The sequence below is a fragment of the Dicentrarchus labrax genome, unplaced genomic scaffold (genome assembly GCF_905237075.1).
Source record: "Dicentrarchus labrax unplaced genomic scaffold, dlabrax2021, whole genome shotgun sequence".
Classification (NCBI taxonomy): domain Eukaryota; kingdom Metazoa; phylum Chordata; class Actinopteri; family Moronidae; genus Dicentrarchus; species Dicentrarchus labrax.
The window spans coordinates 11,044,433-11,056,908 of NW_026136719.1; the positions used below are offsets into that span (position 1 = coordinate 11,044,433).

The following is a 12,476-nucleotide window of genomic DNA, read 5'->3' on the forward strand; positions in this document are numbered from 1 at the left end:
ATAATAACCTACAGCGTAAAACTATTGCTGTTCGGAAAAGGCAGAAAGATTTAGATTATTCTGAGAATATTCAATGCTTTCAAATGGCAGTGCCCATGGGGAAATTATTTAGTGGTGTTACTGTTAGATAAGCTCAAAGGGACATCGAAACAGGAAACAAAGAAAAAAACAGGAAAAACACCAAATAAGCACTTAAATTACTGAATTTATTTACAGAACCATTCCATTGAATTGCAAAAGAGATGATTAATAGTGACTGGGGTGGCACAAGTGGGGCACTGACTTATGCTGGAGTGGATTAAAGTATGGGAAATTTATGCAATTCCAATATTAATTAGGGACTCCAAAAAGGTATCCCCCCCCTGAACACACCCCTGCACACCCCCGCAAGAGAGAAGAAAAACAGGCACAACCAAACAGTCCAAACAGAAATCTTAGATGATGAGCTTGATGTGCATCCAACTTCGTGCCAACAGTTTGAGTAATGCCCCTTTCATGCTTCAACATGAAAATGCCATAAACAGCACAGAAAGAAAATCCAAGCAGTATTGCCTAACACCAGTGTTGGACCTCACTAATGCTCTAGTGGCTCTAGTGGGAGCAAATCAGCAGTCAGGCTCCAAAATCTTGTGGAAAACCTTCCCAGAAGAGTGGAGGCTCTTGTGGAAGAACATTAATAGCCATGGTTTTGGAACAAGCATGGGTGGAATTGTCATATGTCCACGCTGATTTGTTCAACATGTATATCCCAACTACACCGAGGACAGATACTCTGGTAGCAAGTGACTTGTCTCCATCTTGTGGTTAGTCAGAACTAATTTTTTTTTTGCATTGTTGTAACTGTAATGAGTGAAAGCAGACATACACATGAAAACTAGTCCTAGTTTTAAAGTAATAAACACTTTAAGTTTTAGGGAATTTACAGATATTGGCATATAAATATAAAATTTGTATTAGGTCCCAATCTACATTTCTTTTGTTACTATTAAACCATTACATGCTATTCACGTCTTTCCTAAAAATAAAGTAACACTTCTCAACACCATTATAAGACTTAAGTAAAAGCAGCAGTCCTCATGTTGGAAAGCTGTCATCATGCTAGTAAATATACTATTTATTTTATTATTTGCTAGTATATAGTATATCATTTATGTTATCCGCCTCCACTTGCAGGCTGACTCCAGCCCCAGAAATGAATCCTTACGTATACATTCCTACACTTCTGATTCCCATCTACTGCTTTAAATAAATGAGTTCAGGTTTTCATATTACTTTACAACGAACAAATGATGCCAGTATTAGAAAAAAGATTTGCTCAGCCACTGAGCTGGACGTTCGTTATTATAAGTATCAATGCAGCAACTAAGCGCTCATAATTTGATATTTCCTGATATGATGCTTCTGTAGACCTCAGCTGTCAGCTGTATGTAACTCTTCTCATGATCATCAAGGATGTAAAGAGGGTCCTGGATACGTCCTGGGTCAAAACTGTCCTCCACTAACTTCCCCTTCATTTGTTTGAACGTTCCTGTTACCTCCACAGCATTCTAGATGGGTGAAAAGTACAAAATACTCACTCAGGTGCAGTATCAAAATATCACCATCAAACACAACGAGACAATGCATTGTCCAATATTGGCAAAGTGGCATAAACATAGTAATTTACATTTTTTTGAACAGAACAGTGCAGTCAAGTGTGTGTGAAATAAAAAATACCTGTATCCTTATAAAGCGAGGTCTGGCATACGAGGGCAGGTAGTTAACCACATGGTTATATATTTTGCTTCCATCAAACTGGGCACCTTCATTCACAGTGATGGCTGCCATTCCTATCCGCCCCTCATGCCCTGCCGAACAACAGAAACAGACAAAGCACTTGTTTTCATTAACTAATTCATAACCGTATCAATGTCTCTCTTCAGCCGTCTGTCATTTGGAAGTCTGATATTCTCATTAAACATACTGTGGTGAGCTAAAATGACCATCACCTGGAACTTGGACTCCATAAACGTTGGCTTCTTTCAGACAATCATTGATGGTCAGGATGTCAGACACCTCTGTTGTGGCCACATTCTCCCCTTTCCACCTGTAGGCTCAAACAAGTTACAACTTTCAATTTGGTTTTGTTTGTTAACCAAAGGCAGCGGTACATTTTACAGGTCTGTGTATGTCAGGAAACAAAAACATATTCTCCCTTTGCACACTAAAAGCTAATGTCTGAGCAACAAATAAAAACAAATGATTGCGTAGAACGTCACAACTTTTCCAAAGAAACCTGATACACAACATCTTTGCTGCTGAAAAAATGCACCCAGTGGTCAATAGAAAATTTTGTTAATTAGTTTTTAGTAGAAAGATTGTTGAATTTAAAAGGAAACAAAGGGCATTATCAGAGAACCATATAACCCTTTTGTTTTATCTTTTATTCAAGCAGAATCATAAAAAATAAAAAAAAAAAGTTTCTACAAAAAGTGGCAGAATCTCTCTTCAACCAGTGGCAGGTTAAATAACCAGAAAATATATTAACTATACTGGATCTATCCTACAATACATTCTTTCCTTGTTATTCTTTTCACCTTTAACAGTAAAGCATCAGTGACCCTGTGATATATCGCTGTATGACTCTAAACTATAAACAATTTCTTCTGTACCTGAATGTGTCACCTACACGATCCTGAAAGTAAATGAAGTTGTCATGATCAATCCTCATTAGGTCTCCGCTGTTGAAGTAAAGATCTCCCATCTTGAGAACATTACGAATTCTTTTCCTCTCCGTTTGTTCTTCATTCTGGGCGTAACCGACAAAAGGAGCAATGTCTGTGATCTTCGACACCAGCAGTCCTGTTTCGCCTTAAAAAAAAAAACAAGAGACATGTCTTTTACTGCCATTGTCTATCAATGGACTACTTGCCTCATCTATAGGGTCCTGACTTGGGTGGGAAATAGTCACTGACTGCAAGATCTAGATGTAATAAAATAATCAAGAAACCTATATCAAGTGTATAGAGTCGAGGTTAAAATACTGTGATACAGCAGTCTAATTTATATTAACATTTGCATAAGTTTCTTCACCTTTGGAGGACTCCACACAGAGGCCATTAGCACCTCGAACTGGTTCATCTCGCTCTGTGTTATACTTAATCAGAGTGTAGGGAAACAGCGCCTACAGGAGGAAGTAAAGACATTGCATTATGTGCCCAATACACATTTATACCAACAGCAGAATCAATCACAGTGGTGGGGTTTATTCAAGTACTATTAATTAATTAGTACAAATTTAAGATACTCGTACATTACTTGAGTATTTCCATTTTAAGTAAAGGTATGTGTCCACCGGATCAGTATTTTCCATGCTTTCCATTCATTGTCTATATTAGGGGTTCTCAACCTTTTTAGAGTTGGGACCCCCCAGAATAATCAGGTTAGTGCGACCCCCAACCACCCCTGCAACCAAACTCACACACAAAGACCACAGACCGAACTAATTTGTGTTTTTAGATTTATTGAAATAATGACACTTTCAGAGTCAACAGTCAACATGTCTGCTTTAGGCCTAAAAGTACAATAATAGATAATGAGATAATTGGGCCTGTTAACATGTATAAAAACAGAGTATATATAGTATACTGTGTTTTTGAGTTCTTGTCCCCTGCGTTGAATGTCATTAAAGCTGAGAGCTGCTTCCTGTCTCTCATTCTGCGCTGCTTGCCACAATATGTTATTTTATTTTAGTCTCCACAACCACTTGGCAACCCCTGGAAATTATCTCAGGTTGAGAACTACTGGTTCTATGTGACCCCTGTGCAATGCATTCTGGTAGCACTACAGTGAGTTCAGAGGGGCCATGTAGGGGCTTGTGTGTTACAGTCTCCATCCTGTGGTGTTCAGTGGATGAGGCACTGAAAGACTACACTCAGTGTTTTTGTTTTCATTCAATTAATTTCAGCGCATTCATTTGGAACAGTGAACAGAGTTTCACTGGAACTACTTAGTAGGTGTCCTACATAGATGTTTCTACCATGGTCTGGATGATTACTCAATTCTAATTGACTGCAGGGAGTCCGTTAATTCCTGCTATACTCTACTCACTACATCTCAGAGGCAAACATTGTACTTTTTATTACATTTTATTTTCATTACTTTCTTTTTACTCCACTACATCACTATATCCCAACATATTGTAACAGCCATAATTGTAAAATGCTCCTTTATGATACTGTGTTGCCAATATATGAGAGAAACATCATCAGACAGCACCAAGCCTGTCTTGAGCGGTATACCTGCTGCAAATGGATCCCTTTTGCTGAGCTCCTGTTTTTCTTTTGCCTCTCAACTCAAGCATAATGTTTGGATTATGTGTGGCCTCTGTTTTGTTCATGTATAATAAAATAGAAGCTGTACAAGCAGACTTGATGAGGTTGATTTATTTAGTAATAATTTAAGTATTGTGGAAAAACCCCTGTACCAGCATGGCTGTAAGTTCATCTTTTTCCACTCTCTTCAAGCTAACATTGGCTCAACCAAGAAAACACCAAACTGTTATAATTTGTACATATATGACATTACATTTGCACACATACAGTATATATTATAGCTCCACGTGCATTGTATACAACCCCTGATCTAACTCAAGTTCCGCTTACTAGCTTACAACCACATCTCACAGTCTTTTACTAGAACCAGCGAATAGACAAACACTGTCGCCACCAGTGAGTGGAACTGTAAGACCTTGAGAAGCAGTCGAAAATTCTAAGAATGATAATAAGTTACACTTACTTTTACACACACAGTAATACATGGCTGTAATAATAACAGAAACAATGTTAACAGAAATGTTTTTTAAAACTTTTTCTCACCTGATGCAAAATGTTGACTCGTCCGATAGCTCCAACTTTCCCTGCATAGTTGACAAATCCCACATTTCCTTCAGTGGAGGCGTAAAACTCTTTCACCTGAATGTTCCCAAAGCGATTGAGAAACTCTCTCCATATCTCTGCTCGGACACCATTGCCAATGGCCAGTCTTACTTTATGGTCCTTGTCATTTTCTCTCTGCATTTTTGGATAAAAATAAACAATGATCAAGCATTTTGCAAGAAATAAATGCTTTAAATAGTCAAACTATTTGAATCAACTAACTGTAAGAACGTTTATCAAAGACAGAAGATATAGTGTTGATGGGGGAAAAAGTGTATAAAGTGTGAGACTGCACTGCTTTTAAAACACACACATACAGTATGTGACACAACAGTCATTCTCACCATGTATGCCTAATCTCTGTCTATATGTAACAATTTGACATTAGAAACCAGTTCACAGTAGAAAAACACACCTACCTCTGTAAAAACCAAATAAATACCATTCACTGTAATAAATGTGACCCCAAAGTTACATACTAGTCCAGAGAGATTAGGCTTCCAAGTTACTTGATATGGTCTTCCTAAGTAAAGGCCAGCATCTATTCCTAGAGGTGACCAGATACAGACAAACCACCTCCTCTTACTGCTGCCTACAGGGTCACGCAGTAACATGAGACTGCGCTTCATGTGATGCAATGAGATACTCTGAATGGCCATACATGTAAGCAGAACATTTACTCCTAAATACAGCAGATACACCTTCAAGAGATCTCAAAAGTATGCAATTATTCTAATACTTTAAAAGCACATCAGAAATTGATATTTACATGTATCCATAATGTTTCATACTGTAAAATATGTACAGATAATGACGCAGAAGGATGGAACCTGATAGTTGAGATTTAATGATGTCTATTTTGGTAAACCAGCTGTGCTGTGCTGTGGGAATGTACAGATTTGGAAAGTTAATCTCTGACTAGATTTGACTCAATGGTAGCTTGCTGCAGCCGGTTCACAGCGTTCTGTCTCTGCAGATGTCTCAAGCGAAGGAGTTTTTACAGAGGTTAAGATGGTAGAGAGGAGGCATGGTGCCCACAGAGCCCTACCAAAGATCCTGTATGAGCTTGTTTGAGTTGCAATCACTCTAGTAATTGAGGGGATAAGCTTAAACTTCAGCCAATCCTAAAAGAATACCACTAGTTTGACTTGTGAGTTTTTAACTATCACATGATCAATTAGATTTGACTTTCTTTTTTATCTGCAAAATAAATATTATTCATACTTAGTGATGCTGAAATATTGTAATACTGCTTAGCTTTCAGTTTTGAGCTCTGCATGGCTGAACAACGTTGTGTGAAAAGGTGGAAACAATAAAAATCACTTTACCCTTGGTGTACTACAGAGGTAACGCATCACCTCTCCTATGTACTGGACAACAGTCACACTGTTTTTCCGGCAGTCATCCCAAAACTGAGAGGCAGAAAACTTCCTCTTCAGAATGATAGTTGACCCTTCAAAATAAGACAGCAAAAAAGAACATTTGATCATGGACTAAATGGCATAGAAATGTGATGACAACAGATCCAGAGTAAATGTTTTTGGCTTTCAATTCAGCAAGTTGTGCTGTTTAACTTTAAATATTCAGTTATAAAGATACAGCCAATTTAAACAAAGACATTATGTTCAGGTGTCCATTTATTTCAATTGATCTACAAACACTATATTTATATTTTGAATTTACTGAATTAAAGATGAATTACTGGACTTGACATATTTCCAAAATCTTTCCAACAGTATTTAACTGTATGCCATTTAAGTGGCTGTAATTGTTATGGGTCGGTGTTGGATATTTCCTGATGGGCTGCTTACCCCGATATATAATAGTGGTGTGAACTTTAGCCTATTTAGAAAAAAAGCTGTTAGAGTGTAGGAGTAATCTGGTCGTGGTTGACCCAGCTCTGTTCAGATTACTGGTTCACAGTTACAAAAGACTCTTTCATTTAGTTTCCCAGGGGCAGGAAAACCAGAGGGAGAAGGAGCAGCAGGGGCATCACTTTTCAGTTTACAATGTTGCAGCAATCACCTCATATTTATCATGTGTGAGAACCTCATGAAGTTCTTATAATATGTTGCCACTTTCATGAATTAGCATAATCTTCATGTGGCGCATGAGCCAATTACTTGCCCTCCACCGCAGAGATCTAAGGTTCAGGTGATTCCTCTGACAACAAATAAAATCAGTTGTTCGTGATCGCCAGTGAAAAGCCAGTGAGGCACTGTATACCTGTCATGCAGGATCAATAATCATAGTAAAATGATTAAGAGCTGCTTTGGATCCAGCCTGATTAATGATTACATGTTTACTTTTACAGCTTTGTTTTCAGCTTTTTAACAATGCATTTTTCTGTGGCGTCTGATGATAAAAACAGCTCCTTCTAAGGTAATAAAAACACAACAATTCCTATTTTCAGGTGATTGTACACTAATGAAAACATACCTGTGAATATTACATTCCATTTTTGCCAAAAAAAACACCCAAATGTTATAAAATGGACCTTTAAATTGAGCTTTCTCAAACCTTAAAAAAACGTTGAATCCATCAGTGTATGTAAAGATGTCAGGAATGTACAATGACAAACTAAAACTGTGTGGGAGATGAATGTTTTAGATTGAGTAATCAGTGTACTGAGTGACATTTTTTCACAATGTACAATTTTTACAGCTTTTGCTTGGTTTTCTGGAAGTTTTGTTTGGTTCATCGTACAAAAATGTTACCTGTGACCTGTTTGTTTACCCACTAGGATGGATAGTGGGACCTGTAGCTTGAAAAAAACAAACAAATGACCTGCACTTACATCTTGCTGTGTTGTAGTCTGATTTGAATATACAACAGTTTGGCCTGAACTGAATACCTCCAGACTCTTAGTACAGTTATTTGGTTTTTGGCACCCTTGCAACACAGCTGTCTCATCTCTGTTGAAGCCAACAGTGGCTTTAGCAGTAACAAGGACTGCTGTACACAGCAAATTGGGCATTTCAAATTAGGGGACGAATGGATATAAAAAATGCATATTTTTCAGTTATTTAACCAAGCCTGAAATGTATAAAACAACCTTGTAACTCATTGTTAGGTCAATAAAGTATTCATCAGTCAGCAAGGAATTTCAAACAACCCCCAAGTCTTATTTGTTTCACATTGTGGTGTGAAGTTGCGACTACATCTCAATGGTCTTACCTGTCTCAATGGAGCCAATAAAGCCTATAATAAATCCAGCTGTGTGGTATAGAGGCAGGTTGAGGTAGATAACATCACTGGCTGTTACACCGTTTGAAGATAAAACAGCCAGAGCTGTTAGGAGGCGGTTCTGACTGACCACAGCCGCCTTAGGGAGACCTGAAATACAACAAGACAGCGACAACCCTTAAAGCTTGAAGAAGGTCTGAGATATGTTGTTGTGGGAACAGATCATCACATGAAACCGAAAAACAAACAGACCAAAGCAGCTACTCCAATACCTGTAGTTCCAGAGGTGTAAATATAAACTGCAGGGCTTTTGAAAGTAATGTGTGATCTGAGGGATTGGGGAAGTGGGGAGTCCGATGCCTCGTCCACTTTGTCAGAGAAACTCTCAATTCCAGGTGTGTCACAGTGTTTGGTCATCAGAAGGACGGCGACGCCTTGCTCTGTCAGTGTGGGCAGAACATCCTCCACTGCTTCCTTTAGCTCTGGAAATGGACACACAGCAGAATCATAACCACTGAATACCAGTTTTACATTAATATACAGACTTGCCTAGATACTTGCCCAATATTGGCAGTGAAAACAGACGCTTATGCGAATAGATCCTCTTAAATGTTACAAATTGGATCTTTAATGCCTGATGGAAGCCAACCACAACCTGATAATCACCCAAGCACTGAGGCTGGAGGACAGACAGTGGAGACGAGGACGATGTGCACTGCAGTAATTTTTAAGGACAGAAACACTGACATTTCTTGAACAGAAACAGAAGCTTGAAATTGGTCAAGACAAGACAAGGCATCCTGGTAACAGCCGAGAGTGAGTGCTTCGCACAGGACAGGGTGCTAAGTGTGCTGTATTAAGTGTTTATTCTTTGTTATTCTTCTTGTACGTGTTTTTCTTTTTTTCATATGTATGTATGTATGTATGTATGTATAGACTGCGGTAACACATTTCCTGTGGAGGACAATAAAGTATATTATTATTATTATTATTATTATTATACCATGACAATTTAAATCTCTCTATTCTATTTCTTTATTATTTTATAAGTAAACGTTTATCTGTTCCTCTAAAAAACAGCTTAAATGAGGTTAAATTGAATCCATAAATAATTTAGTTTCACAGAAACTTAATCCAACATCTTTCACTTTAAGGAAAGTTTTGCTCTAATGCACAAGCACAGACGCATACCTGGGGCAGCTATCAACACTTTGGCCCTGCAGCAGTTGAAGCAGTGCAGCAGAGACTTGTTGCGAATGTTGTGATTGAGAAGAGCCACAGGAGAGCCTAATTTAGCCAAGGCCAGCCAGGTAAACATGAAGGCGGGTTCATTCCCCATGAAAAGCGCAACTGTGTCCCCAACTTTATACCCAGGGTGAGACTGGAGCGCGTTGGCTGTTTTGTTACTCCTCGTATCTGTGTATTTGTACGAGTATCCTTCGTTTTCAAACACAATGAACAGCTTGTCCGGATGCGCAGCGGTCTGCTCCAAGAAACGGTCCAAAACAAAGAAGAGAGGTCTCCTTCTTCGCCTCGAAACAAACTTCACTAAAATCCGCAGCAGATCCTTGCAATACAGAATATCCACCCAGAGATAAGGGCAAAACGTTTTGAGTGCGAATGGTATGATGAGGATACTTGCTAAAATGATTGAAAGTAAATACATCTCCATCATGTTTTTCTCGTTCAAAATCCACAGGTCCTGTAAAAAAAAAAGAGAAAAAAAGAAAAAGAACAGCCCCTGTGGCAAAATGGGGAATGTTGCAAATAAGGACTTAGTTCAGTGGGGCGGGGCATTTTCTCAAAATGTAAGTTAAATTCATAGGAAATGTAAAATATGTGAATCATTTTGAATACTGATGTTTGAATAGATTATTGCTCAGCAGCACTTTTCCATTTTTATTGAAAAAAAAAAGAAGAGAAAAAGTGGTCTTGAAAACTTTCTCTGACTGAACTGAACAAGAGTTACTTAGAGAGCAACAACGTTAAAAGGATTCTTCACTATATAGTTCACATTAAAGTCAGTCCCAGGGTCAGTTGAAAGAGGCTTTTGCGGATTATTTCCTAAAAAAAGAATATTAAAAAAATTCTAACTATATAATCATCTAAGTGTCTGCAGTAATCATCTCTGCTCGTTACATTACATGTAAACAGCTACAGTTCCTCAGTCTGTAACACTTGAGATGGGTCTGTTTGTTCAAGATCTGAGCTCTCAAACTACAGACATGTCCCATCTTTTGCACACAGAATCAATAAAGAGTTCACTTTAAGTGGCAAACAAATTCTTAATGAGTAATAATAAGTGTACACTACAGTCGGACCAAACCTTGTTTGATTTGTTGTGATCAGTATTTCTAAAGTCCTGTATATGGCCCTGTCTGCAGCTGTCTGGGATCAGTTGGTGCAGTAGGCGGACCCGCAAATGCCAGCCATTCAGAGTTGGACTATTTAACAGGTGTCATAAACCTGCTCACAATTTCATGCAAAACAAGGGAGACCACCAGGGGGGAGAGTGTTGTGTATGGAGAAAAGGTAAAGGATTAATCAAGCCAGAGACGGCAACAAACCCAGGACCTGCTGGTTGAAAGGAGCGAGAGATAACTAACTGATCAACTCCCTTTAAAGCATTGTAATCAGGTGTAGCTCATCTTATAGTCACACCCCTGCCACTCTGTCTCCTGAAGAGAAACGAGGGAAAAATTACACAGAACCATCAGAGTGGGAGGGGTCATCACACCCCCCGCCAAAAATATTACATAAAATTACAATATGGCTGCACATCTCGGCGTGAAGTGATCCTCTTTTTTTACAGACATCATTAGTCTTGTGAAAAGAAAAGTAATGCCTGCAAAACAAACAAGGACCGCTGCACCCAAATAACCAACACAACGCTTCAAGTGGACAAGTGGACATAATAAGAGTCAGACCAAATCTGTGTGTAGTTTGTTGAAATGTAAGCATATGATCACTATTGTTCCTATTAAACTTACACTGCCTGCCACACAGGTACACACAGGTGTACATGTGCCTGCCATAAAAGTCTGGTTGTGGAATAAGGATATGTGCAGAGTTTTAACCAATATACAATGCATGCTGGAAAGTATATGCTTATATGCACAAGCTAAACAGACATAAATCAGTTTTTTTCATTTCCATAGTAAACAACTCTTGTGCTAAAGAGGAGGAGAATTCACACTCAACTCTGCAGCTCTTTCAGCTCAACGTTTTAGTTTTTACGGCCAACTATTTGACTTTTAATGTTTGGGAACATGCACTATTACAAAACAATATCAGCTGACATGAAAAGGACTTTAAAGCAGTGGTTCAACATTTTGGGAAATATACTTATTTGCTTTCTTGCAGAAAGTTGAGAACACTCTCATGTCTGTCCAGTAAATACAGTGTAAGGCTACAGCCAGCAGCAGCTCAACTAAGCTACCAGCACCTCTTAAGTCCACTAAATTATCTTTTTAGCCAGCGACAACCGGTTGCAGTCTTATGGAGGATCATGTGTCGGATGATTTCTTGGCTGGAGCAGTAACTTCCTGAATATCGTCGTCAGTGTAAGTTTGTCAGGCAGCCAGCAGAAGCTTGACTGCACTGTGTGTACTGTGTATATCTGCTGTTTATCTACAGGCTTCTTTGCATGTTTTTCTACCCCCAAGTGACCCTGAATTGATCAATGCAGCTTTAATGATTAAAAGAATTAGTTGATTTCATTCTTCTTGTTACCGTTGGACTAGTAAATGATGCTATTGGGAATTGAAGGCATCCTCAGGGCATATCCTTTGAACTCTTGGGCAAAAGCCAGATTTTTCTTTTAGAGGGCTAGATAATATCAGCAGTCACTGAGGTCTCTGGGTTGTGAAACTCTTGTGAGCACACCACAGTGAAGCATGTGGTGGTTTTTCACATTGTGCTGGTTTTACACGTCGTGCTTTGCACTCTAGAGTGTGTTATAATAATGTTCCTTAATAAAATAATATTGTTAATGTTATTACGTTACACTGAACTACACTCAGATAAGCTACAGTAAAGTCTAGAAATGTCAGTTATTTAGAAGCTTTATTATATAAATTTGCTTATTTTTAATACATTTCATAATTTTTTTGTGATCAACACAGGAGGCTAATAAGAGAGGATTGTAAAAATTAATAACTCTGTAGACTTAATCTTGGTTTTAAATTCCTGATTATTAGGCTAAATAAAAACCCCAAAATACTCAGTTTAAGTGTTTTCAGCCTTTTTATGCAGGAGCAATGTGTTGACATGTGTAGGCCTAGTTTTCAGGTTATATATCTACTGTGCATTTTTTATTTATTTATTTTTAGCATAACAGATTGAAGGAGAACATAAAATAGTCTGCACAGTGAA

The 12,476-nt window shown here is 38.3% G+C and overlaps 1 protein-coding gene across 2 annotated transcripts in view; it reads right to left on the bottom strand.

Moving 5' to 3' along the window:
* Positions 1-185: 185 nt before the first annotated feature.
* The window catches only part of zgc:158482 (uncharacterized protein LOC100009650 homolog), a 28,472-nt gene continuing 16,181 nt past the window's right edge, over positions 186-12,476 (bottom strand). Inside the window, exons 1-10 of one of the 2 annotated variants that reach the window (XM_051379668.1) lie at positions 9,294-9,821; positions 8,375-8,584; positions 8,094-8,252; positions 6,245-6,369; positions 4,857-5,051; positions 3,073-3,163; positions 2,652-2,850; positions 1,989-2,086; positions 1,717-1,847; positions 186-1,547 (exon numbers count right to left, since the gene is read on the bottom strand). In XM_051379668.1, coding sequence (XP_051235628.1) covers positions 1,371-1,547; positions 1,717-1,847; positions 1,989-2,086; positions 2,652-2,850; positions 3,073-3,163; positions 4,857-5,051; positions 6,245-6,369; positions 8,094-8,252; positions 8,375-8,584; positions 9,294-9,777 — 1,869 coding nt within the window. In that variant the 5' untranslated portion in view covers positions 9,778-9,821 and the 3' untranslated portion in view covers positions 186-1,370. Of the gene's footprint in view, positions 1,548-1,716; positions 1,848-1,988; positions 2,087-2,651; positions 2,851-3,072; positions 3,164-4,856; positions 5,052-6,244; positions 6,370-8,093; positions 8,253-8,374; positions 8,585-9,293; positions 9,822-12,476 lie in introns of those variants that run through there. The other variant, XM_051379669.1, reaches the window with a different exon arrangement.